The following is a 27,743-nucleotide window of genomic DNA, read 5'->3' as shown; positions in this document are numbered from 1 at the left end:
TAAACTACTGAATTTGAATCTAGGGAATTAATCAAACTAAACCATGCTCCACAGGAGCCATTGTGTGTGAACGGATACGGAAAGAGGGGCAGAACTCCCTTGTATTTCTGATAGGGAGGGAGTCGGCCACATATCCAACAATTTGTAGCATTGCTGGTCTGATGAGAATGATGTAACATACTAATGAATGTGTTGTTGCGCAGCGCAAATCTATAGGACAACTCATGTGGGGGTAATTCACTAAAAGAATGTTCGGCAGTAGCATTGAAAACATGCTGGGAGATAGGGTAATACATGTGTAATAATATACCGGAGATAATAATCAGAAGACTTAGAAAAAACATAATTAACAATGTCACTATGCAGTGACTACGAAGTGATTTACAGTACGCATGTGTCCTGAGCTGTTTCTGTCCATTTTTCTCTCTATTTCGGTCTAGAGGATACATGTCAGAGACAAATTCAACCGATTCACCTTGGAGAGGACTTAAACAATCAAATTGTCTGACTTGCTAGACCTTAGTTTCAGTTTATAGTTTTCACTCTTGGTTTGTTCAACCAGGGGTAGTTTTGAATCAGTCTGTGAGGGAATGCAGGGCTGAGGGTTCACGTCGGACGGTAGTCCATAAAATTTTTTGATGTGGCTCGAGTGCAACCACCCTTTACGTCCCTCAATCTTCACGGCTGTCCTTGTGGTCAATAAGACGAGCTTCGGCGACTGCCACCGAGGCTCCAGCTGGCTCCTCCTGTCAAAATTCCTCACAAACACGAGGTCCCCCGGAACCACGTCGTGGGGCTTCACCTCAGTGTTGTCGGGAAAAGCTGCAGCTACCTGTGAACGACAAGATTGTAGTGCAGACATCAAGGAAGCCAGGTAATCTGTCAGCATATTACAATCAACATCAGTTATTTTACGAGGTATAGGCGTCCCCCACATATTTGGTGGTCTACCGAAGATCACCTCATACGGGGATAGCCCTGTTCGAGAGTGTGCTACCATTCTCATGTAAAAGAGCGCAACTGGTAAAGCTACTATCCAGTCGACACCTTTTTCTCTACATACTTTGGACAGTCTAATTTTCAGAGTTTGATTATGTCGTTCCACTAGACCTGCTGCCTCGGGATGTCGGACACAGTGGAATTTCCATTGGTAGCCTAACAGAAGTGAAACATGTTTCATTAGTTCGGATGAGAACGGCTGGCCATTATCTGAGTACACGATACGGGGCAAACCATACCGTGGGAAGAATTCTCGAACTAACTGCTTGGCAGTGGTCGGGGCAGTGTAATCTGAGACGGGATACGCCTCTGTCCACCGGGAAAGAGCGCATACAACTACGAGGACATATTTGAATCCTCGACAACGTTCCATCTGGATATAATCCATCTGGAGGACTTCAAAAGGGTGATCGGGGGGTTGAAATCCACCCTGGTCTACAGGTACGCCTTTTCCTGGATTGAACTGACAACAAATCATACAGGTACGTACTTTCTGTTTAGCTGCTGCTCGTAAGTGTTTATTAAACCAAATGTGTTGAATACTGTCTAGCATAGCTTTCTCTCCTAGGTGCGCTGGACTATGTATTGTGTTAATGATGACCTGAACCATTGAGTCGGGGAGAAACCATATAGATTTTCCCTTCGTCATCCATCCTTGATCCGTTTGGATCCCTCCTAATTCAGTCCATCTCTTTATTTCTTCTGGTGTAGCATGTGTCTGTATGTCAATTACATCAAGGGCGGGATCCTTAACTGTCATGCAGTGTGTTGGTGTCGGAACTATTGTCTTTGTCGTGTCAATTGGACGAGTCTGATTCTGAGCAGTCTGTTTAGCTGTTCTGTCAGCTAGGTCATTACCCTGAGAAATAATGTCAGTCACTTTTGTATGGGCTTTACACTTCATAATCGATATTGCAGTAGGCAGATGTATTGCATCTAACAGAGCTTGAATAAGGGGACCGTGCTGGATGTGGGCACCGTGAGAAGTTAAATAACCTCTCTCTCGCCACAGCACGCCGAAGTCATGGACTACTCCGAATGCATAACGTGAATCTGTGTATATGTTGACTTTCTTATTTTTGGCTTGAATACAGGCTTGTGTCAGAGCGATGAGCTCTGCTGCTTGAGCTGACAAGGTATCGATACAATTTGTTTCAATAATTTCAGTGTCTGTTGTGACTGCATAAGCGGCCACTAATTCTCCTGTATTTGTTCTCATGCATGAACCATCTACATACAATGTCAGGTCTGGGTCTGATAATGGAATATCTGTCAAGTCTTGTCTGGGTTTCGTTGTAATAGTAATGACTTCAATACAATCATGTGCCAATGGGTCTGTTCCATTTAATGGCAAAAGTGTGGCAGGATTTAAAGTACTACAACGTCTGATTTCTATGTGTGGCTGGAATAATGTTAATTCGTAACCCGTCAGTCTTGCTATAGTCAAGTGTTGTGTTTGGGTCCGGTTCAGGAGAACCTCTACTGCGTGTGGTATTTGTACTGTCAATTGATGTCCTAACACTATGGCGTCGCTTTGTCTGATTGCTAAAGCTGTTGCTGCGACTGATTTCAGGCACGCAGGAAGAGCCTGAGCTACGGGATCTAATGTACTAGAAAAATAAGCACATGGCTTGTGTGATCCTGCGTGTTCCTGCGTGAGTACTGACAAAGCAGTACCTTCACGTTCTGTAACAAAAAGTGTAAAACGTTTGCTGTAACATGGCGTTGCTAAAACAGGTGCTTGGCATAAAGCTTTCTTTAAGCTTTCAAAAGCTTGTGTATGTTCCTGAGTCCAAGGGAGGACAGTCGGTGTCGCTGCCTCCTGTGTTGTTAACTGAATGAGTGGTTTAGCTAAAAATGCATATTGGGGGATCCACTGCCTACAGTACGAAGTGAGGCCTATGAAGGCCCGTACCTCCTTTTGTGTCTTGGGTGGTGGCATGTTTACAATTAACTGGATGCGATCAGGTGTGAGCTGTCTCCCCCATTTGGACAGCAAGTGCCCTAGGTACACAACTTGCTGGACACAGAATTGTAGTTTCGAAGGGGACACTTTGTGCCCCTTGTCGGCTAAGAAATGTAAAACCGTCAGTGATGCTTTTTCACATTCAGGTTCGCTTCGTGCGGTGATCAGCAGATCATCGACGTATTAAAGCAGGGCAGTGTTAGCTGGCATGTGAACACTGTCAAGTTCTCTTTTCAGTGCTTGGCTATAGATGCTGGGGCTTTCTGTGAATCCTTGAGGTGCGCGTGTGAATTTAAAACTTCGTCCATTTAAACTGAATCCGAACAAATATTGGCTTTCCGGATCGATTGGGACGCTAAAGAAAGCGTTCTTGAGATCAATTACAGTAAAGAACGTTGCTTCTGAATCTATGGCCGTTAATAATGAAGAGATATCTGGGACCACAGGGTATTGTGGTACAATGCATTTATTTAATTCTCGCAGATCAATAACTAGTCGATATACTGGTGGTGCTTTTGGATCGGTTCGTTTAAGAATCGGAATTATCGGGGAATTACATATATTGGAGTCGGTTTCTACAACCACTCCTTGTGCGATGAGCTCGTCAATGATTTGCAGTAAAGCCACAACAGCATCTGGCGGTAATTTGTATTGTCGCATTCGTGGTAGTACCACTCCTGTTTTGAGTGTGACTCGATATGGTGTAATGTGCATACAACCTACATCAGTGGGGCCTTGTGCCCATAAATGTGCAGGTAGATTCTGTAACCGGTGATCCATGTCTCTAGACAAGTAGTGACCTTTAAAGTCACGCAAAAATAGTCGTACTCCTTCCGGAGAACAACATATTACAGCTCCTAGAGCCTTCAATGTTTTTATACCTAACAAGTTTTCTGGACATGATTTCGTAAGTAATAGATCTGTAGTCCGTGTTAATGGACCAACTGTAAATGCAAGTGGTTGCGATACTTCGTTAACAGTTGGCTTTCCTGAAAAACCAAGGGAGATATTTTGTGAGCCTGAGAGGGGTACCCCTGGGACTTCGCTGTGACGGATAGTGGTTCTGCTTGCCCCTGTATCGAGTAGAAACTTTCTATCTTTCCCTAATAACTGACTTTGTACATAAGGACCCTCTTGATCTACTGGAACCTCAATAAGGGGTAAGCCAACTTCCTTCTCTAGGCTATTTCATGTGTAGCGCTGATACTCTTTCTGTGACTGTCTGGCTTTCTTTTTCCATAATTCTTCTTCTATTCTCATGATGCAGTCTGCATCCCATGTCCCAGCTGCGGGCCACCTCTGACTTTCTGCTAGATCCTTGGTGTAGTCCACCCATAAGTCAAGATATAATACGGCATCTAGGCCATGTTTATGATACATGAAATACCCTGGAGTGTCCCTAGGTGGAATGGGAACAGCTTCTTCGAGTACTCCTTTTCTAGTTTTGATCTGTCTTAATTTTGAAAAGAACGGCATCTTTAAACCTTGTTACTTGGTTCTTACTTGAACTGGACTTGAACACAATTAATACGATAAACACAATATTGAACACTCATTCATACCACAATTTTTGGAACACACTAAAACATTTAACATTTAACATTTAACTTTTAACGAACAATGATAATTAGAAGAAAACTAGTTACTGACATAATACTAATACTAGATAATACTGAATTATATACATGAACATACTGGATATACTGCTAAACAGTACAGATACACTGCTAAAACAGTGCAGACCGGATCTGTGTACCCAAACCCGTCAGGACCGGCACAAATTAATGTGCACGTCTAACTGCCTCCCCAGCAACGGTACTCACCGGGTAGCACGGAACGGAAGGCCTCGGAACTGAACTGAACTGGACCGGACTGGACTCGACTCGACTCGGAACTTCGGAACCTGGTGGGCCTCTGTATACCTCGGATCTTGCTCTCTCAGCTAGGCTCTGGTCGGGATACTTCGCACTTCTCACCGCCTCGTCTGGGTGTTGATCGCAGCCTCAGTCACCCCCGCTTGGTCGGAGGGAGATACAGGAAATCCTGCGGGTACGCGTTGTTGTCCGTCCGGCTGTGGCAGGAGACCGGGCCTGCAACGCACCTCCGGCGCGTGAGATGAGAAAGTGTCCCTATTCGGGCGCCAATTTATGTGGTAAATATTTAAATTACCTGTACTATTTTTTATGCGGTAAAGTCTAGTAAGAATAACTCAGTCAAAATAAGAGGCAGAATCCGTGGTATTAGAGGTTCTGAAAAGGGCTTTATTCCTTACAAAGGAATTATAGTTCGAACTAGGCAACCATATTCCATCACCACGAAGGTTCAGGAAGGGATCAGCAATACATTATTGACAAGTAACAATATTTATATGGAAAGCATTGCATTAGGACAGATGCAGGAGGCGTAACAGCTGATAATACAGATAAGAATACACATACGTAATGAAAATAGGCGTAAATACAGGCGTATACTAGAAACGTCATTAAAAATGATGTCACAAGTGGGTGGATCCATAAGAGAATCCTGCAGTGTCAGCAGAAATATTTGACAGAGATGCGCGCGCAGCCGCATGACGTGTGATTGACGTACAACTAGAGGGTGAAGGGACTTGACATTTGGCCCTACATGTGGAGACAGAAGTCTGGAGTGTCAGGACAACCTAGTCCTAAATCATATCTAATATCTTGTGTTTAAGGAACTATATTATCTGGAAGGAAGGGTCTTCTCGGACAGATCCTATTCTATACTGACTGCTAGTGCGTGTACAAGCGTCTATGTGTCTACATGTGATGCGAGGGGGCAGGAATCTTCCATAGTAACAGGGGCTATGAATTACTTACAAAAAGACAGCGAGGCCGAGCCTTTTGCTCGGTAGCTGGAGGGATGTTTACCTAAACTACTAGACAGGAATGCATTGGATGAGGAGCAGAGCAGATAACTTGAAGGCTGAATACAGTTTTTGGCAGGCAACAGGCCGCGTCAGGCACCGTTAGCCGCGCAGGGAGTAAGACAAAGTTCATGGACACGGATGCAGGTCCAAGCTGGAGCATTTCAGAGGCAGAAACAGAAAAAGGCTTGATGGCAGAATTCAGGGCCTACTCGCCTTAACTACAAAACTAGAAAAGTGAACCACATAAAGTCGGTGGCCTTTCATACTTAGGAATGGAATATTCGACCCATTCACGGCGGATCTGAAAGAGGGCATGTTGACGTTGGACGCACATGTATTTGCGTCTTCATAGCTGGAACTGGAGGGAACATACATGTACTTATAGCATGTACATGGAGCCGTTGGGGTCTAAGATAGGGGACACAATTGACCATAAAAATTCATATTTCCACAGTTCCCAGGTTTCTCTACACCTTCTGCAATGTTCACAGTTATCGAAAAGAGAGTTCCTTATGAGGCGTAGAACTGTAGTCAATAAGCTGGTATTCGCAAGTGATAATTCTATGTCAGGACCGGAGGCGAGGATTATGCTATCCTTTCTTCACTTTATTGATAGCAGCCATTCAAGTCAAACAAACTAACATTCCCATGAACCATAGGGAATAAACACACAAAAAATCATAGTGTCTCCACATATAGAGTGTCCTCATCCATGCACCAATCAGGAGTCCCCAGCGTATTGATAGTCCTCTGTTTGTGGCAACTCTTCCTCTTTCTTCCGTGCTTGCAGCCGAGTTAAGTCACCTTTTTCTTATTTCTTGCTCATTGCTTGTTATACATTGTGCTGAATGATTATGGCATATTCTCATCGTTATATAGCGATTATTGGCATTTCTCGTTAATGTTTACTTTTTTTTTTTGCCTTGACAGCGCGATTGTTTAGAGCGCGTAGGGCAGCGATTTCCGTTTCCTTCACGGAGCGGTTACGGGGAGCGCGCGCGCCAATTCAGTAAATGCGCTTCTTTTTACTTATTGTTGTGCTTTCTGTATGTGGTTTTTGTAACGAAACGCCGCTACTCAGCGTTTCGCTTTAGCCGCGGGAGTCTCTTTCAACTCCCTAGCAGCGGTGATCGGTGCGGGCTTGAGGTGGCCTGAAGACGCCACCAGAGGGCGCATAGCGACGTCCTGTGACGTGGCGCGCGCGCTTGGGATTCCAGGCATTCCTGAAACATCGGAACCCAGCGCTGCACCGCCGCACGCGAGCCTTGTCATTTGTCTGCCTGCTACACCTCTGACAAAGGTCTGTATATTGCCGTTAGGCATTTCTACTAGCGTGACGCCCCGTGAACGCCCGATTGCTCGGGTCTGTCACTGCCATTAGGCAGCTCTGCAGGGAGTGTTCCTGCTTGGGGGTCAGTAGTCTTTAGGCCAAAAACGCTTTGTTGTGACAGAGTCAGTACAGCAGTTTTACTGCAGGAACCCTTATTAGGCGGACTGCCCACAATATTTCCTTCTGCACCAGGGCTGTTTGGGGTCCAAGGCTTCACGTCTTTTGATTGCGAGCTCTGCCGCCCATACTTTGGATGTTTGCCAGCCATCCTTATTGAGGATAACTTCCTTTATTAGTTTAGTGGACATTTTGTCCGTTTCCCTCAGATTATGGAAGCCTCCCCCGACGAACCAGTCTATGAGGAGCAGTGGGAAGAGGACCCCTTAGGGGCTCTTCCCTGGGGAGACGACTTTAATGAGGCTGTTGACGAGTCCATATATAAGGCGGTAGAATTGGCCATGACTCCTTTGGAGGAACGATTATCACGAAAAATCGACAAAGCATTCCACCTCAGGTTTGTCCACCACCGAGCCTACCTCGGACGACCATTCCCCTCCGCCTAAACGGGCCAGGGATTCGGGGGCGGGTTCTGATCCTTTTGCTCGCCTTAAGCAAGCTTTCCTGTCTAGCTGTATTACCCCCGCAAACCCCACTTCTATTCCTCCCCCCATTCCCTCTACCTCCTCGGGTGGGGACCCAGATGGCCAAGGGAATGCGGATGCCTCTCCTGAGCGGTCCCGCCCGTGGCTCCCTTCCAGCCCTCCTGCGACTGACACAAATTTGTGTGCTGATATGCTGGACCCAGATGATGTGTTACACCCGCGCTCCTCTGACTGGGCCCCCTCGGAAAAAGTCGCCCAGTATGTGGCCAGCAGGATTCGTAGGCCGCTGGAGCCTGCCACTCGAAATTGCCTTAGGGCTGAGTGTCCAGACCCTACTTTAGATGGGAAAGTGGCGGCGACTCCTGAAATTGATCCCAGAATGGCGACCTTTCTGCAAAAATTTGTTAAAGACCCGAAAAAGGGTATAGATCGGTCCTGGCGAGCCTGCCAAGATAAGTTGTTGGATATATTGGGGCTGATTACCAAAATTTTGGACATGGCTGAGAAGGCCAAGGTTTCGGGCTTGTTAATCTCTCCGGAACACCTTTCCTCATGGGCCCAGCGCGTAGTGGTGTTCCTAGGAAACGCCAACTGCACGCTTTCCACAGAACGCCGCAGGTCTCTCCTTATTAAAGTAGATCCTAAGCTCGGAGACCTTGCGGATACAGAGGCGGGTCCTGTAGCTCAGGGTGGCCTCTTTGGGGAGCCCTTCATCAAGGAGTTAGGGAGGTTCGTTAACACCTTCACCTCCCTAGATCGGGCTCAGATTTCCATCAGAAAGGTATTTAGACCTCGGGTTTTCAGAGGGGCCGGACGAGGTAGGGGCCGCTCGTCCGGCCGTCCAAATCAGACCAGAGGACAAGGCTCCAACCAAGGACAATATCAAGATCAAGCCCGCTTTGGAAACTTCTACCCCACCAGGGGCAGACGCAGCAAGAACAGAGGCGGCAGAGGAGGAGGCGGCTCCATTTCTTCCGGTGAGTGTTCTCCCTTCTAAAAGTGGGGGGCCGTCTGGCGCATTTTTTCCCAATGTGGGCTTCTATCACGGGGGACGCCTGTGTTCTTCAGACAGTAAGGGGTTTTCATATCGAATTCCAGGGAACACCAGTGCAGGAAGTGCCCCCCAGATCACTTTGGTTTTCAAATGTAGATGCGGGGTTGATCGACCAGGAGGTTCAGGCCCTTCTGTCCAAAGGCACGATAGAGGAAACTGTCTTGCATCCACGAGGGTTTCTCAGCAACCTCTTTCTTGTAGACAAGGTAGATGGGGGTCAACGCCCGGTAATCAACTTGCGGGAGTTCAACGAGTAGCTGGTTTACCGCCACTTCAAAATGGAGAGCATCCACCTACTTCGAGACATCCTGCGTCCGGGGGACTGGTTAGCGCGCCTCGATCTCAAGGACGCTTATTTAGCGGTGCCTGTCTTCCCTTCTCATCGCAGATTCCTTCAGTTTCAATGGCGCGGGAAAACCTACGAGTTCACCACTCTTCCTTTCGGTCTGTCCTCCGCTCCCTGGTATTTCACCAAGGGCTTGAGGCCGGCAGTGCAACGCCTACGAGCGTCAGGCTTGAGATTCATCGTCTATTTAGACGACATTCTGCTGATGGCGAAGGATCCAGGCACCCTGTCTCGACATCTACAAACTGCGGTAGATCTTCTCCAGAATTTGGGATTTGTTGTAAACGAACGCAAATTTACTCTAGTGCCCTCTCAAAGAGTAATCTTCCTCGGGTTTCTGATCGACTCAGTGGAGTCCACCCTGAGTCTTCCTGCGCGCAAACTGACGAAGATTCGCCACGAACTGCGGAGAGCTTTAACGCTTGCTCGGATCTCCCTCCGGCAACTGGCTCGGATTGTTGGGATTCTGTCCGCCTCCATTCAGGCCATCTTTCCCGGGCCGCTCCATTACAGAGCCTTACAACGCCTCAAGGCGGAGCATCTCCGCAGAGGTCGCCCTTATTCTTCCAAGGTGGCCCTGACTTCAGAAACCAGGGAGGAACTCCAATGGTGGCTGTCGCACATGGAGGTCTGGAATGGACGAGCCATCTTTGGTTCCGTGCCCGATATCGTTATCGAGTCAGATGCGAGCAGATCAGGATGGGGCGCAAGGTGTGGCGACTTCACCATGGGAGGTGTCTGGTCCCCGTCGGAACAGCGGTTGCAGATCAGCTGTCTGGAACTTTTGGCGGGTTCATTCGCCATCAAGTGTTGGACAAGCGAGTCGGTTCGTTCATGTGTCCTTCTCAAAATGGACAATATTTCCGCAGTCCGGTATATAAATCATCTTGGAGGCACTCGCGAGCGAGCGCTTTTGGACCTGGCGGCGAATCTATGGCAATATTGCCTGGATCGACAAATCTCGGTCACGGCAGAATATCTGCCCGGCCAGGACAACCAAGTGGCAGATTTCCATTCTCGCCACTTCCATGACTTAAGTCTCTGGAGGCTCCACCCACGGGTGTTTGCACATTTTTGGGGCCCTTTCTCGATCGATCTTTTCGCATCCCGCCTGGATTTCCAGCTTCCCCGGTTTTACAGTTGGAGGCCGGACCCTCTAGCGGAACAGACGGATGCATTCCTTCAAGATTGGAAGAGCGAGGTGGGCTATGCTTTTCCCCCATTCGCAATGATAACTCGGGTTTCGGCCCTGGTTCGCCATCAGGAAGCGGCCATTGTCCTGATCACACCGATTTGGAGATCACAAGTCTGGTTTCCAGTTCTACTGGAACTTTCCTGGGATTCTCCGATCCGACTCCTCCAGTTTCCTGCTCTTCTTCTGAATCCGGAAGGCCGTCCTCACCCATTGATCGAGCAGGGCTCCCTGACGGTAATGGTGTGGCGGATTACAGGGGACGATGGTCAGTCCCAGGCCTTTCGGGAGCGGCTGAGTCTTTCCTGGCCCAGGCCTGGGCAGACAGCACTCTCAAGCGTTATCGCTCCACATGGAGACGATGGTGTCGTTGGTGTCTGCGACGGAATTTCAATCCCGTGGCAGCAGATGTGACCGCCGTATTACATTTTTTGGCCTCCTTAGCAGAGGATAGTCTCGCGTATAGAACCATCAACACCTTCAGGTCTGCCATTTCGGCTGGTCATGCTTTAGTGGATGGTACCCCGGTTGGGGAGCATCCCTTGGTTTGTAGACTCCTCAGGGGTATACGCCTGTCACTCCCCCCGGAACCACGGTATTCCCAGTTATGGGATGTCAATAGAGTGTTGAATCTCTTTCAGTCTTGGCAACCGAATAGATTCCTGTCCAGGAAAGAGCTTTCGGCTAAAATGGCCATGCTTTTATCCCTGATTTCCTGCAGAAGGGTCTCTGATGTCAGAGCTTTGGATGTCTCTGGTCGGATTTTTTCTCCCACTGGGGTCACGTTCACCGTTCGTAGGCGCACCAAGTGTGGAACTACTACTGTCTCCTATCCTGCATTCCCTGATTCTCCCAAACTCTGTGTTGTGGCCTGCCTCAAGGCCTACGAGGAGATGACGGAGGAGTTGAGACCACCGGGGGAACGGCAGTCCTTATTGCACTCAAGAAGCCTCATAAAGCGGTTTCTTCTCCCACGATGCACGTTGGCTTCGTTGGATTATGCAGGAAGCAGGCATAGATCTGCGAATTTTTGGTGCTCATTCAACAAGAGGAGCTATGGCCTCCAAGGCCTTTACCCTGGGAGCTCGTCTGGAGGACATCCTCAATGCAGCGGATTGGTCCTCAGACTCAACCTTTAAGCGGTTTTATTTCAAACCGGTTATTGACATGGCTCATCTGGTGGTGAGCAAGCTTTAAACAAGCATAATCCTCGCCTCCGGTCCTGACATAGAATGAAACATTTCCTAGCTAGCGTAACGGAAAGTTTCAATTCTATTAAGGACTCAGAGGTGAAGTTTATGCTATCCTTTCTTCACTTTATTGATAGCAGCCAGGCGAGGATTATCCCACCCAGGGTACAACTTTGTTGTCTTCCCCCCCTCGTATTGGAGTAAGTAATGAATTTACGTGACACACTGCATTCTGTTTTGCATATGTTTGTCAACTTTTTTCTGTAGGGCTATTCCTTAGCCATTACTGTCGCTTACGCATTCTTTTATTTTCCAGGGGATTCGAACAAACAAGATTCCTGATGTGAATTTGTGGGCTGACCGTGCGACGAAAGAGGAAGGGTTGCCACAAACAGAGGACTATCAATACGCTGGGGACTCCTGATTGGTGCATGGATGAGGACACTCTATGGGCCATATGTAGGTAGCCCAATACCGGTCGGTAACGGCCGATTTTCTGTAAATATACCGTTACCGACCGGTATTTAGGCTTTTGTTATGTAGGGGGAACATTTCTGTATTCGGTAAGTTACCGAATCGGTAAAATTACCGATTCGGTAATTTTACCGATTCGGTAAATACCGAATACAGAAATGAGATGTAGGGGGAGTGTGTGGTGGGTGTGGGGATTCGTTATTTACCACCAACTGAAAGTTGGTGGTAAATGACGAATGTCTCAGGTAATGCATGATTTGGCCCGTATATGTGTGCAATGTGGCAGACACACATGCCCTTAGGGCATGTATGTGTGCCACATCTGCACACATGCAGGAATCAGGGGTGCAACAGGGTGTCAATGTGACACCCTGCCACCCTTGATTGAGCTCCCCCATTACCGATTCGGTATTTACCGATTCGGTAATGGTAACTGGCTTCCCATTGATTCCTATGGGCCTCCTGGCCCATAGGAATCAATGAGATACAGGTTACCATTACCGAATCGGTAAATACCGATTCTAAAATACCGACACTTACCGAATCGGTATTTTTTTACCTACATTACATTTACCGATTCATAAATACCGAATCGGTAAAATTCGGTATTTATGAAGTGGTAAATGTAATTTACCTACATAAGGCCCTTTATGTGGACACTCTATGATTTTTTGTGTGTTTATTCCCTATGGTTCATGGGAATGTTAGTTTGATTGACTTTGAATGGCTGCTATCAATAAAGTGAAGAAAGGATAGCATAATCCTCGCCTCCGAGTCCTTAATAGAATTTAAACTTTCCGTTACGCTAGCTAGGAAATGTTTCATTCCACCAGTCAAAGTGGAGTCAGTAACTAGATATTAGTGCGAAGTGACTACCAGCCCTGGATCACCCCCTGTATGATAGCACCAGAGGATATATAGCGTGGGAATTTTACTCCAGTATTGTACACCCTAATGGTTTTGAAGGGATCATGAAGATATGGGGAGCGCAACATCTGTATGCACCCTCTTAGATGTTGCAAAATGGGGCTGCATGTATTGGCGTTAAGAACAAAAGATATTTTTGGGCATGGGAGCGTTTGTGACTAAATGATTACGAACATATATGGGTTACAGGTCAGTGGAATGGCAAAAGATTCCACATCAGTCAGTGTTAAACGGGAAGCTGATTTGGGGAGGAATCAGTAGAAATGTAAGTATAAATGTTAGATTCCAGGTGATAAAATATAAATTCCTCACCTGAGGGAATATCACCCTGACTGCGATTCATAAATACAGATTGTGTTGCAATCCTAAGTGTGCCAATTGTACCCTTCAAAGCAGCAGAGTTTTTCTATTTAGTTGCAAATTGCCTGTTGATTGCCAAGTTCTGAAGCAGGATTACAGGGAGTTGTAGCAGATTTTACAGTCGAATCTCCAATTGATGCTTATAATAGTAGTATCCAAGGTCCTACCACCACTTGTCTTGAATCAAATAGTTCTTCAGTAGATGAAGAAGTCGCCTCCAAGTTCTGTGACTGATTGCTAGACTTTCTAATGTTTAGTGAAAGGGAACAACAGTATAGAAAACAGTACACCCATGCGTGTGGGAGGATCATACGTGGCTAAACGTGTTTCCATAATAGCAGTGCTGCTCACTGAGTTCTTTGGGTTCTGTGTCACTATATTGTGGTACGAAATATCGACCTAAAAAGTATCTCGCCCACAATATCCACCACCACTATATCGTCAATGTAAAAACAGGGAAGTATAGATTTGCTGTGCTTAACTTACATCTACTTACTTTGACAATACAGTGGTAGTTTATATTGTGGATCCAATATTTATTTAAGTCAATATTTCGACCACAAAAATGTGACCGCACCCCAAACGTTCTGTGATTATTGTCTATTATACTGTCATGTTGACAGAACCTTTATTTGAACGAAGTATTAAAACAGATGAGCTGCCAAACATGAGAGTCACCAGAAAATATCAAAGACAAAGTACCAAGTGCTTTTGAAAAGAATAATTAAATAGGGCAAGCAGCTGATCTTTTTAAGGCATCCTAGCTGCCATCCCAGCCTCCAGAACCAGAGAGCACAACGTAGATAGAGGTCGCGAAATCTAATGTTTGTGCTCCAACCTGATGTCTGACTTCAAATGTAATCTGGCTTCAAATGTAATCTGGCCTTTGATGAGTACAAGGATTAAGGAATTGCTTCCAGAGCTGGGTTTTCACGTCCAGCCTAGATATCATAGGAAGTTGTTTGATTTATTTTCTTCATTTTATTGGATACCGCTTCTAACCACAAAGGCATAACAGAGAGTAGAAAATACACACGACTAAAAAGTAGAAAATACTCGCTCAGAAATAAAACATTTTTGCAGAAATATTTGTTTACAACAAAAGGACAAGTGGATAGCTGGAGGGCGGAGCATATTTATTGCATCGAAACCACACCATTCTAGATAGTTTACTGGCTAACAGAAGTGAGCTAATACAAGAGGTTTGGTAGTCTAGGGTGGCAGCTTAAACGTGGAGCAAGAGGTGATCTTTAAGGGTGAAACTGAAGATCTGGAAGGTGGGAGAAATTCTTGCCTGAACAGAGAGGGTCTTCTGAATTCTCCATAAAGAGGGGATGTATTCATAATGCTAGGGTTCTTAAGGTGTAAAAGGAATGGCATGGTCAACCAAAAGTACTCCTGTGATGTGCTGTTTGATTTTCCCTTCAGAAGTATTTGAAACTGAGCATGTTGGCAGATACTATTGTTATGAGCCAATGTTCTTAGCTTGGAATCCAAAGTCCCTCGTTAGGAAGAGATCTGACTCGTCCTTTCTTGTCACAGATATCAATGAGTGTGAGTCTCTGAGGAGCTGCCATCAGGGGGTGTGCGTGAACACGGATGGATCCTTCATCTGCACCAAGTGTCAGGCAGGATACAAGCTGTCTGCAGATCGGGATCGGTGCGAAGGTAAGACACGCAGGGGGTTCTGCTTGGAGGTATGAGAGACAGAGGATCGGGAGAGAAGTGCATAATATGTGCCAGTGTTTGCAGGTGCTCATTCTCAGAAAATTATTCTGAGCCCTTGGATTTCAGTGAAGTGCTGATGGAGCTGTATGTTCTTTTAAGAACTCGGCTGGGGCATTTGGGAACATGGACTTCAATTAGGATTAGCTAACATATCGCTCCTGGCTTGCTCACTGATACCCCTAACACCATCCTTGCCACCTGAAACCATGCAGTGGCAGGAAGGCAGTGAACAGCGCTGGTAGGAAGAGAAAGTAAATAGATTTACCTGTTGTAATGTTCATACCTTGCCCTACCCACTCGACAGTAAATAGGATCCAGTGGACCAACCGTTCATGTCTAGCGCAGTACATTCAGAGTGCAATGGACATGAACAGTTTGCCTCCAGTAGTGTTAAATAAAAATAATATCAGTATGTGAGAGAAGAGCTTCCCTCACGGGACAATATATTTATTTTGATAAGTGTGATGCACAATGCTAACGCCACACTAATTGATAGTTAAACCAGTTGGGTCCATTAGCAACAGCTGGATTCACTTTGGTGCTAGGGGGATATCTCAATGTCCTCTTTCCAGCAGTAACTCACTTTACCGGATCTCTACTTAGGGAATAACCTCAGGACCTCAAGCCCAATGCAGGGATCCACCCACTAGACACCGGGGGAGGGATGACCTCCCAGACATGGACAAGTGCTCCCCCCACTTAAAAAAAGAAAAAAGGGTCCCACAAAGTTGGTCAAAGCTGCCAGCTTACTGAAATTCATAAACTGTGCGCCCTCTCTCACGCTTTTTCATCCGTCACATTGATAAGCTCTGCGTCCAAAACACGATCACTGTAGCTCTCTGCTTATCATGCATGGCATGGAAACACTTCCTACATAGGATCAAAACAAATACAACACACTTCCAACCACACACCCTACATGGCATAGCATGCTACCCATTTAGGGAAGCGATTTAGCGTCCCAAATGGTGGTAGTAATTGTTTTGTAAATGTTGCAATACAATGCAATAAAATACAACAGTCCTCTGGGCAGTTTACCCCAGGGTGGGCTGAAAGCCCACTAGATGCCATGGAATAAACAAAAAAAAACCAATGAGCACCACCCCAACATGGCCCCCACCAGTCTACCTATCCCCCCCACCACACCACCCCTGGGGCAGAAAACCTGCAAACATCAGGAATGCCATTCAGGCATCAGACTGTGCCCCCACCCTGTAATGGCCTGGTAGTGTTCTGCCTCTCCTTACACCCTGGGGGCAGAAAGCCCACAACACCATGGATTTTGATATTAGCAGACCGTGTCTCCACCCGGTAATGGGTCCAACAGTATTTCTTACCCTCCGGGGAGCAGATTGGGGGAGGTTACCTCCAATCTTGCCCTCCCCCCCAGCGTGTTTCGAAAGTCCACCTGATGCCATGAAAAAATGGACAAAAGAAAAAGAAGTGATCGTAGCGGCCGCCCAAGCCATCAGGCCATGCCCCCACACCTGACCAGGCCAAAAATCATTCTGCGCCCCGGGAGGCAGAGTTAGTGGGGGGTTACTGCCAATCTGCCCACCTCAGGAGGGGACAAGGGAGAGAGTCCACTACATCCACATTGGTTTTTGAAAAATGGGAGCTGGTCCGCATCAGACCACACCCGTATCCGTAATACTTCTGCAGTCTTTACCCCAAATCTGCCTCCACGGAGCCAGAAAGCCCTCTGGATTCCAGGAATGGTTAAAAAAATAGGGTGGGGGCTACCCTGTAGTGACATCAGGCTGCACCCTTACCCCTAATACCCCAACAGTCTTTCTGTGCCCTGCAGCCTAGAGCATCCCCATGGCAAATAAGAGGATAGCTGGATGCATTTGACATATGGACAGGTTCTGCAAATGTCAAACATTGCAATTTTCCTCCAGTTTCTGTGAAGGAACCGGAATCGGTGGAGATCTACAAATTTCCTTCCTCCAAGTGTTCCCACATTTATATAATAAAAATGGTACCCTACTAGTGTGCCTGAGCGTACTGCCTGAGACAGAAAAGACCAAACAAGGGACCATGTCAAGACCACATTGACTTTGTACAGTCACAGTTTTCATCCATTTCTGTTGTGGGCGATAGGCACAACCTCTGGGTAAAAGACTTTTTGAGAGTCTGCAGGGAAGTGTAGAGACAGGCAGGAAGAACTGGTACTCACTGGGAACATGCTTAGGAGGGTTTTCAAGGAAATGCTCAAGCCATGCAGGAGGATCTGAAAGAGGCAATATGAGACATATGACAAGTTCTTCAGAAAAAGTCTGAAGCATGCAGCAGAGTCTGCAGGGAAAGATTTCAGACATTCAAAACATTCTTCAGGGAAGTATCAGGATCTGGGTTCTGCAGCACAGGGGATGAAACATGCTAGGATTTATACATGGCCTTCAAAGAAACTCCGCTTGTCTTTTCAAATTTGAGTGTTTTTTAATGTGCCATTTTCTCTAGCACTGATATCTTCATACTTCTCCTGAGTTAGAGGATATGTTGCTGGCCTAAATGTTAGAGCTTGGGATAGGAGCTACAGTTTGGCTGTGGAGTCTCCCTAATTCAATTTTAACCTTGACCCATGTTTTCTTTTACCCTTACTTTTCCTACTCTCACCCTTTTGGGGACATTCTCCCCTCAAACATAGTTGGAATAGTAATACACCTTTATAACCTCTTCTATAATTTTGATGTCAAAAGTCCTTTCTTTTCTGTTACAAGATAGGGCCTCTATGAGCTCGCTGTAAGAATAATAGTTTGGAGATGAGGGTAGCAGTTGTTTGCTTTTTTTCATGCGTGCCTTGCAATGTCCTCTGTTGTTTTGTGCCTTGTCTGACTCCCAAAGATAAATGGGTGCCACCTCTAGTGTTCACCAGCAGAGCTGGTGGATTTTAGGTGGGGAATAATTGAAGTGCACCTGCACAGCATGACAAGCATCAAGTGCAAGTGAGCAGCTGGATGGCAACCCAGACTGACAGCCACACAGCACATTCTTCCTTATGTTTTTACCAGCATCCCTTTGTGATCTGTAGGGAAGAAATGCATAATTTAAACTCCTTCCACTGCACCCCTAAGACATCACTCCTGCTTACTGTGAGTGTCTCCCAAAGTAAATGGTATCCTTTCCTGACCTCGGCCAGGTGGTTTCGAGGTTAAGTGTCTTTGTCTTTTTGAACTTAAACAGCATTTGTAAAGAGTAGTCACATAAAACGTTGACACTGTCTGTGCCCCTTGTCACCCCTGCATTCCTGATACCTAATCATAAGTCCACTGCGGAAGGAAAGATATATAGACAAAGGAAAACAAAAACTGCAACCAGTCACAGCAAAGCTAATTCCTTTACAGGGTCTGTCACCATAATTGTGAAATGGCCAAGCTCCAAGGGACTTCCCTCAGAGCAAAATATCTCTATGAGAGCAGTAAAAACAGAGATAAAGAGATATAAGCCTTTTGTTTCTTCTGTGACTCCTACCCTTAATTGTAAGGTCTGCAACCACACAAGACTCAGCAAAAGACTGTTCATCTTTGCAATTAAACCTAACACTGATCTTTGAAGACTACAGGACAATTATGGCCCCAGAAAGGATTGACCATTAATGATGATAATCACTGTAAACAAACAGTAACATATTTCTGCAAGCTTTATGTTATTTTCCTAACCACGAGGTTGCAGCAGTAAAGCTGGCAGACCATGAAGTGGCTCATGAGGCCCATAACCCCATAGAGGACATATTGCATCATCAAACACACAAAAGATGATAGAAAGATGCTTGCAATAAGTCTAACCACTGGCAATCGCTTGGGGTAGCATTCCAGCCCATCGTTCTTTTTCCCACTATGCCACAATTTGGACTCAGCCATATGCAAATCAGTCTGCTCTCTGGTTATACAGAAGGGTTTTACAGTGTTATGAGCCTATTGGAATGCTGTGATTGGGTTCTTTCCCTGATTAGCAGAAATGCTCTTTTAATTTGACTGTGGCCCTGTGATCTAGATCCCTCTCTCTCTGTTAGTGAGAATAGATCTGACACATTCTGGGCATTCTGGTGTTGGGTTCTTTCACTGATGGCGCAGCTGGGCTTTTGATCTGCATGAGTTCTTGTGACTGGATGTTCAATTGACAATGGTACAGATATTCTATTTGATCTTCGTATGGTCATGCGGTTGTATCCTCCTTCAGATAGTTCTTGTGATCATTAGCTTTTCCTGAGATCAAGTGGATTGCCCTCCTCTCGGATATCACTGATGGTCCTTTTATCTCTCTGGATTTATGCAAATGGTCCCTATTGGAGATGGCGCTGTTGATATTATGACCTCTTTTGGAAACCTTTAATTGAGCCTTCTCTCTCTTGGAACGCATCATCCTTTATACTGATGTTAAATCACTCTTTGCTCATTGAGAGTGTAATCCTTAGTTCACATGCTAGATTGGATTAATCCTTTCTCTGGAGGGTGGCTCTGAACTTTTAGTCTTGTGTGCGGAGTAACAAACGGATTTGAGAGATCAGTGCTTCTCTCATTTTTATTTACAGATATAGATGAGTGTTCCATGCCATCGGTTTGCCCTTCTGAAATTTGCACCAACACCCTAGGGTCATATTCATGCCAAGCTTGTGAAGAGGGGTACCAGATAACAGCCGACCGACTCATGTGCAGAGGTAAGGCTTCTCAGGCCCCTTTCTCCTTAAGGCCCTAATAATTGGGGGGAATTGTTTACAATGTGGGTAGTGTTTCATTAATCACTTCAAGTTTTAAATTGCTTGGTCCCTATTCCTTGGCAGGTTTATACCATGGCCCTTGTCTTATACTATTTTTCGTTTCTGGCCTGGGATGGGCCCCCTCTGGTGGCCTAATAATTACATACACTCTTGTGCTTTACTATAAGGGCTACGTTTAATAACCTCCATGCCTTCAATGAGATTATTGGTTTAGGCCCAGATTACCATGGATTATTGAGTTAGGATTCTCCCTATTCCAGAGCTGGAATCAGGCCCTGTCTTTGAGCTGGGGTTAGTCTATGTTTCTGGGTTGGGATCGCCTTTCAGTTGCTTGGCTGTGATTGGTCTTTGCGGTGGAATCTGCACCTTTTGTTCCTTGTGACCAAGGAGGTAGGAAGAGAAAGGAGGCTAAGGATAAAGGAGAAAAAGGGAGTGCACGAGGGGAGTTAACACCAAAACAGGGATTTAACGAGGGAAAAGAGAGGAAAGGATAGAGGTGGCATGAGGAAGAGAGCGAATAAAACTAGAAACTGAAAGAGGAAAATGTGAAGTTACAAGTGGCAGGATGTCTCACAGGGTCCTCTTTATGAGAGGTAGTAACATCCTGGTGATCGTATATTTTTTCTCCATTCTCTCTCAGACATTGATGAATGTGCAGACACAGCCTCTAATTGTCATGGGGGAGATTGTATAAACACACCAGGATCTTATACGTGCCTCTGCCCATCCGGCTTTGAGCTGATAAATGGAACACACTGTGAAGGTAGGTCTTAATCTGTAATGGCCGATGTAAGTGAATTGTGTATCAAGTTGTGTGCCCCCAGTCTGTGCCTGATTGTGACTGTGTGTCCATCTATGACTAATTCAGGGGTGGTGTCAAACACAGGTGTAGAAGGGCTGTAATATATGCCAGTTTTTTTTTAACATAAACCATTTAACATATAAATGAGTTCCATTTATTTTTTGTTAATTCATCTTATGTGGCTATCCTTAAATTATGGCATTGGTCTTGCCCGCCTCCTTCCATGTTGAAATCCCTGGGACTAAAACATATGTGGGCTGTTGTGTCCCACAGCCAGGGCTAATAGCAAAGTTTAGAGACACTTCTGGAGTTCTCATCGAAGGATCTTTCCACCACCTGCTCTGTGACATCTTTTAACAGTACCATTGCTTTTTTTGACTGGCGTTGGACATCAATTCACCAAATGCCAGGGAGAGTGGAAGTGACATCATAGGCCATTTGATACCCTGATGACATCACAGGAATTGATGTCATATGACCTTTCATCTTAGTGACACATCACTGAAGATAGCAAAGGTTCGAAGCATTGCAAGATAAATGGAGTAATAAAGGAGCATCGTTAAAGCTTCTTTGAATAATAAGTGAAGACGAGGGGGAGGGGGTCCCTTGGGTGGGGTGGTGGGTGGCTTTGAGACAAACTCCAAGGTGTGACCGTTGTTTACCAGGTCCAGAAACCATTGGTCCGATGTAATTTCCTGCCACTTGTCGACAAATGCTGAAATTTTCGCACCCACAGGGAGGGGAAGGGGAGTGGAAGGCGCCCTGCAGAGATCACTGCTTCCTTGTGGTGTCTCGTCCTTGATTTTGCCACCTTTTTCGTCCGCCTTGACGAGAGAAGCCAGACGTGTTGGATTGTCTGTACAACGACTGATAAGATTGTCTATATTGGGGCTGGTACCTATTCTGCTGGGTTTGATACCCTCCTCTAAAAGAAAGAACACGTCCTCTTGCACCTCTGAAGGTACCGCGGTTGTACTGCAAGGAACCCAAGGATCTTGCGGTATCGGTATCAGTCTTTATTGCTTGGAGCGTGTCATCTATATGTTTCCCAAACAACGATTCGCCATCATAAGCCATATCCAATATCTTTGTCAGGACTTCTGGTCTGAAAGTGGTGGCCTTAAGCCAACCCTGGCGTCTGAGTACAGCTGCACCAGCCAGCTGGCAAAAATTGGTATTAACAATGTCCAATGCGCAGTCGATAGTCTCGGACGCTGCACGCTCACCTTCTAATAAAACTTTCGAGCGTCTTGTCTCTTGTCCTCCGGAATGAGCTCGATAAAGCCAGCCATTTCTGACCACATTTGGCGGTCACAACGCCCTATTATCGCTAGGGAGTTAGCTGCTCTGACGGAGGCAGCTGCCATTGTGGAAAATGTTTTGCCAATTCAATCCAGACGACGCCCCTCCTTGTCCAGCGGTGTAGTAATAGGTGCTGCCGTATTTTTTGATTTTTGTTGGGCAGCCTGTGAAATGACTGAATCTGGCCGAGGATGGCCAATTAGACAGGATGGACTATTGGCAGGAGCACAGTATTTCTTGTCTATCCGCGGAAGCACCGCTGGCACAGATGCAGGATTTTTCATAATTTTGATCCCTTCTTTCCAGATGTAGTCGATGATGGGGACATCTCTTGTGACTTTCCTGGATTCCTCCTTAAAATCATGGAGAAAGCAGTCAGACTGTTCAATGGTAACCGGCAAGTGAAACCTAGCCACAGCCCGCTGCATGAGATTATGAAATTTCCCTATATTCTCTGGGGGCGAATCAGATGGTAGAGGGGTGGGTGGCGAAGGCAATGGGATAATATAGGAATCCCAAGGATCTGCTGGATCTGGTAGTTCACCCTCTTCAAATTCCTCTGCAGAGGTTGAATCTTGACCCTGACGCGGGTCATGTGGAGGATCTGGAAGTTGAGGCGTTGGAACAGGAGCATCAGGTGAGGGCAAAGGATCCGGAAGCGGCGCAGGTGGTGGAACCTGCGGAATGACTGGCTGTGGGGGAAAACGCTGTCTGTAATCTGCAAGCATGGCTTGCAGGTCTTGAATCAGCGTTGGAGGCAGATGGGACATCTCGCTCTGACGAGGTTGCTTATAGTAAGTCTTATGATGCGGGACGACAATGTCCTCCTGATAGTAATGTTCTTGATAATTGTCCTCCTCCTCATCATCGTCATCCTGACATTTGATGTGCAATTCGGAAGGATGGCGAGCTATTCCAAAGGGCCCTTCGTCCTCGTCATCCTCATAGTCATCATCCTCATCCTGCACATATGTTTCCAGGAGATGTGAGGGAGTAAGCGGTGATATATCGCTATAATCATGCCTTTGAAAAGTTTTAAGTTGAAAACTCCTGGAAGAAATGGGAGTGGAATGAGAGGGCGCCATTGCAGGTGTCGCAGACGGAACAGGCAAATCTCCTGGCATCGTCGTCGACGGGCTCTCAGTTGATGCCTTCATTGTCAACAGGCTTTTAGTTATCGTCATCGACGATGGGGTCGTCGTCGACGGGCTCGACGTCGACGGGATCTTCGTCGACGGGGTCGACGTCAACAGGCTTTTCATCGACATCGACGGGACCTTCGGCGACGAGACCTTCGGCGACGGGCTCGACGTCGACAGGACCTTCGTCGACGGGACGCTCGTCGACGGGGTGGACTGTAACTTCGTCGACACTTCTCTCGTCGACGATGAAGGCTTCGTCGACGGCATCGTCGTCGGTATGGATTTCGGCGCTGGCTTCGTCGACGAGGACTTTGACGACGATCCCTCGACGACGGGCTTCTTTGACAGGATAGTAATCCTCGTTGACAGAATAGGAGAGGTGCTAGACGTTGTCGAGATAGTTTCCGTCAACGAAGGAGCAGAAGAAGTGACAGAAATCGTCGACGAAGGAGGGAAAGCCAGAGATTTTGAAAGGCTTTTACTCACTGTTTGTGAAGATGGCTTTTTAGAGCCCTTGAGATCAGAGTCCTCAGGAGAGTGCGCTGATTCAGAGGAAATGATGGGAGTCCTCTGAGAAGAGCCAGAAGTAGAATGGGAAGATTTATGGCGTTTCCTCACCTCACTGGAAGAGCTGTCATGTGACCTAGCTCTCTTGCTAGAAGTAGAGGCTCTGTCATCCTCCTCAGCCGAAGAGGACTTAAGCCACAATAGCACTCTCGCCTCCCTATCCCTTAGAGTCTTTGCAGGGAAGGTGCGTCAAATTTTGCAATCTTTTGCCTCATGTTTGGGGTAGAGGCAGTAGATGCAGTCCACATGTTGGTCATCAACATGGACCCTCTTCCTGGTGCAGGTTCTGCAGGACTTGAACAAGGCCTTCTTGTCAGGCATGATGAAGAAAATTGAAAACTGAGTGGCACTCAGGGAGACTCCCTTCTACACGACGTGCGTTGAAAATCTGAGGAGAACTGGCTCTGCTGAGAGGGTTCTAGAAGGGTGCTGATGTCTGATTGGTTGGTACAAATTCTTTGGTTCTTTTTGCATAATGAGGTAGATAGGCTGCTAAGATCTAGGCCTTAGGCCTTTTCTTTGGGCCTACTACTACTACTAACACTTTTGGCACTACTTTTTTATTTACCGTGGGACTCCCGCCTCGGCGATGGGGAATGATTCAGGCATGTGAATCTATGAAAGATACCAATACTGGATAACTATAGTTACAGGTAAGTAACTTGTTTTCTTCTCCCACATTTTCATCCAAACAATGTTTGAATGCCCACACTGATACCTTGCATGCTCTGAAAGTAGACGTGCTTGTGACTAAATATTTACAAACTAGGGACAACAAAACCAGCCTAATTATCAGAGTCATACCCAGTCACTATGGTTACACCTATGTGCCCTACAATGAAGGACTGACTGTCCCCATTACTTGCAAGTTTCACTTGTATTCCCTGGCTGAACTAAGCGTTGCTTCCATTGAAAGAATCATGACGGCTGTACAAACAGCTATTCTAAAAGAGCGCCCTTTGATGCAGGGAAAACATTATTATTGCTTTTCCCTTACCAGAACTAAAAGCAGGCACAAAAGCAAGCATCAAATCAAATCATGTTAGTGTTTAAAGCAATACCCTTGTTCAGGAAAGCCGAATCAGCCTGCTTTATCTAATTCATTTGCATCTCTGCCTATCGTACAGTGCCTCTGTCTAGCAAACCCATTGTAAAGGTGCACTTGTGGCAGCACAGGGAATGGTAGCAGTTCTTGGGAAGCATAAATGAGAAACGAGCAAAGTGTGACCTATTTCCAGGCAGTAGTGACACCCCATGCCCTCTTGTTCCACATGTTGCCTATTGTCTTACACTGCCTCTTACATGATATCAAATATAAAGTGAAATAGTGACAAGATAAAATGCTTGCTAAAATTTCACTAAAAGTTGGGAAAGACATCAGTACAACATTTACTCCGCCCTCCCTGTCTGGTAAGAACTGCAAGTAGGCATTTTATCTCGCAATGAGCTGTCCATGAAAAGTCAATATATATAGTGCAAATGTGACAGCGCAAGAAATGCTAATTGTACAGGATGGCATAAGGAGAAACAGAAAAGAGGAAAAAACTCTTTTAGACAGCAGTGTTGACCCACTCTCTCATACCACAATGATGCCTCTTGTCTTACTCGGCATCTTCTATAATACCAAATATAAAGGGCAGATGTGACGAGGCAATATTTGCTCAGGCTGGGAGACAAAAAACATTGTGCGTGTGACAGTTAGTTACTCAACCCCCCTCAACCTGGAACATCTACAGTTTGAAATTTATATAAACAATGACTTGTCTTCTTTTCCAGTTGGTGCAAAATTCGCATTAAAGTGTGGAAGATAGTAAAAAGAAGCATCAGATCAAAATATTCTTAAGTAGTGTCCCCTCGTATTCCTTTTCAACTTGATGTTCTCCATCATGACCTATGCAGCTGCTACCATATGTGGATAAAGTGCTGAAGTAACAGTGAGGCTCAAAGAGTGGAGCTATTGTTCGTACTTCCTTCTCATTGCAGCATCTGGGTCTTTATCTAATTGCAGGCTTATCTGCTTTTGTGATGAATTTTATGAAAGCCACAATCACTCGGGACATTCGCCTTTTAGACAAAAGAGTACGGCATGATGGCAGGTTCTAAAACCTTTCTGATTAAAAAGCTTATGCAGCAAAGCATTGTGTTCAGTTAGCAACCTGAGACTAGTTGAGACGATGTGAGTCAGACATTCCGTGTGAAAACGACATAGCCTATATTTAGAACACAAAGGTTTTCTTGCAAGTTTTGGCAAGCAGTCGTTAGTTTGGCCAAAGCGTACTTGAAGGAACTTGACTTTGATTAAAAAATCTCATTAAAATAGTTGGTATGGTTGCGGGTGGTGTTGTATGTAAGAGTTGATGACTGTCCACACATGGCTTCTTTTACTAAAATCCATGAGATCTTCCTCATTTGCTTGTTTGTTTAAGCATGTTTTGAAGACGGTGTGCGACAGTGTTGGTTCCCATAGATCTTTTGCCTCAAGGGCATTTATAGCCAGATCGAAAGTCTATGCCCAACTGTTTGTTTTGGGAGTTGCCATTTGGGTTTCTTCCCATATTTCAGCACCCAAAAGAAAGCATACCTAATGCTCGTGCCCTACACCTGTGGAGGGTACAGTGGGTGTCTTCTTTAAAGGCAGTGGATGTAAAGTTTTAGTAATAGCCCTCGCTTCGTACACAAGCTTTTCTCCAATATGAACAAGATGTTGCTCCGACTCCAGCTGCTATACCCATTGAGTCTTACCAAAACATCTTCTACAGAGGTGGCCCTGCCCAGCCTGCGGTAGGAACAGATCATAAGTACTCCGTGTGAGAAGTTGGCCTGATATGTAGTGCTCACTATTCTAGTGATCACTGTGTATCATTCCAAACGACCCTTATTGATGATTGGTTGTAAGTCAACCGTTTAGACCAGCTATCCTAGTAGCGTGGATACGAGCAGTCTTTAGGCTAAACTCTAGAGGGCGTGTTAAGCCAGCTGTTTACCATCACATATACCCCTTGAACGTCAAGTGAAAGGACACCACACAAGTTGTTATGAAAATAAAAGATATTTATTTATAACAAGACTACCCTGGCTCTTTATGAGTCAGGGAGCTAAGCACACTACAAAACTCTTAGAAAATACTTCAGTTGCACAATTTACACAAATGCCCGAAGGGCACGAGAAACCATCTACGCTAACAGTGAAATGCGAGTGGTTAGAGTCTGGAGTTACTGATTCCGGAGTGATCCGATCAGTGGGACTAAACGAAAAAGGAACTGGACACTTGTAGAGTGAACCTGCGATGGAGCACCGAAATGCTCGAGTTACCTAGCCCAGAGGCTGCGGCTGCGTGAGGTTCGGCAAGATGTCGGGAGTCCTCGTTGTAGTCTCGGGAGCCTGAAAGAAGAAGTTGCTGGCAGGCGAACAGTGTCGATGTTTCAGCGAGATCCAAGCCTGGATCGGTGTTGAAGGAAACCTGAAAGCAGAGGGGACTCAGTTCTCAACCGCTAGCCAGCGATCGTGTGGGTACCAGGAAGGTACCGGCTGAAGTCACCTCGACCAGGTGAGTGGATGACGTCGGACTCGGCTGTTCCTCGGACCAGGAGGCGCGGAGGCGACCAGGATGGAGGGCGAGCTGTCCCACGAAGGTGTCTGCTGTCGATGATGCTGGGCCCAGGAGTGGGGCAGCAGGTCTTGGCAGTGGCAAACCCACGCGGGGGAGTCAAGATGGCGTCTGGAGTGTACCAGGAGGGTCCGAGGTACTCCTCTGTTGAAGGGGAGCAAGGGCCAGTCTGGAGCAACCAGACCAGTGGTGAAAACAAACTATCGTGGTGCGTCGTGAAGAGGGCCACAAGCCGGTCGGCGAGTGGTCGGACAACGCTGTAGGAAGGTGGATATCGGACTATGGTTACCCCCAACTTTTTGCCTAGTGTCTAGCTGGTTTTTCGACTTAGTTGGCCTGAGATCCTGCCATTCAGGGTCTCAGGCTGTCTACTCTCTGTTTAAAATGGACTCCATGTACCCTAGGTACATAACCAATTGGTAAGGATCACCTTATTGGACCCTGTACAGTGTACCCTAGGTACCCAGGGCATAGGTGTACCCTAGGCCTCCCAGGGGCTGCAGCATGCATTATGCCACCCCTGGTCTGGCCTTCCAATCAGACAC

General features: G+C 46.3%; 1 protein-coding gene across 1 annotated transcript in view; it reads left to right on the top strand.

Moving 5' to 3' along the window:
- LTBP2 (latent transforming growth factor beta binding protein 2) overlaps positions 1 to 27,743 on the top strand; it is a 1,878,832-nt gene that overhangs the window by 1,423,707 nt on the left and 427,382 nt on the right. The window contains exons 18-20 of the mRNA XM_085626762.1: positions 14,873 to 14,998; positions 19,593 to 19,718; positions 20,419 to 20,541. Coding sequence (XP_085482888.1) covers positions 14,873 to 14,998; positions 19,593 to 19,718; positions 20,419 to 20,541 — 375 coding nt within the window. The remainder of the gene's footprint in view (positions 1 to 14,872; positions 14,999 to 19,592; positions 19,719 to 20,418; positions 20,542 to 27,743) is intronic.

Source organism: Triturus cristatus, chromosome 9, assembly GCF_964204655.1.
Source record: "Triturus cristatus chromosome 9, aTriCri1.1, whole genome shotgun sequence".
In the NCBI taxonomy this organism is placed as follows: domain Eukaryota; kingdom Metazoa; phylum Chordata; class Amphibia; order Caudata; family Salamandridae; genus Triturus; species Triturus cristatus.
This window is presented reverse-complemented; position numbering and strand designations above follow the sequence as displayed.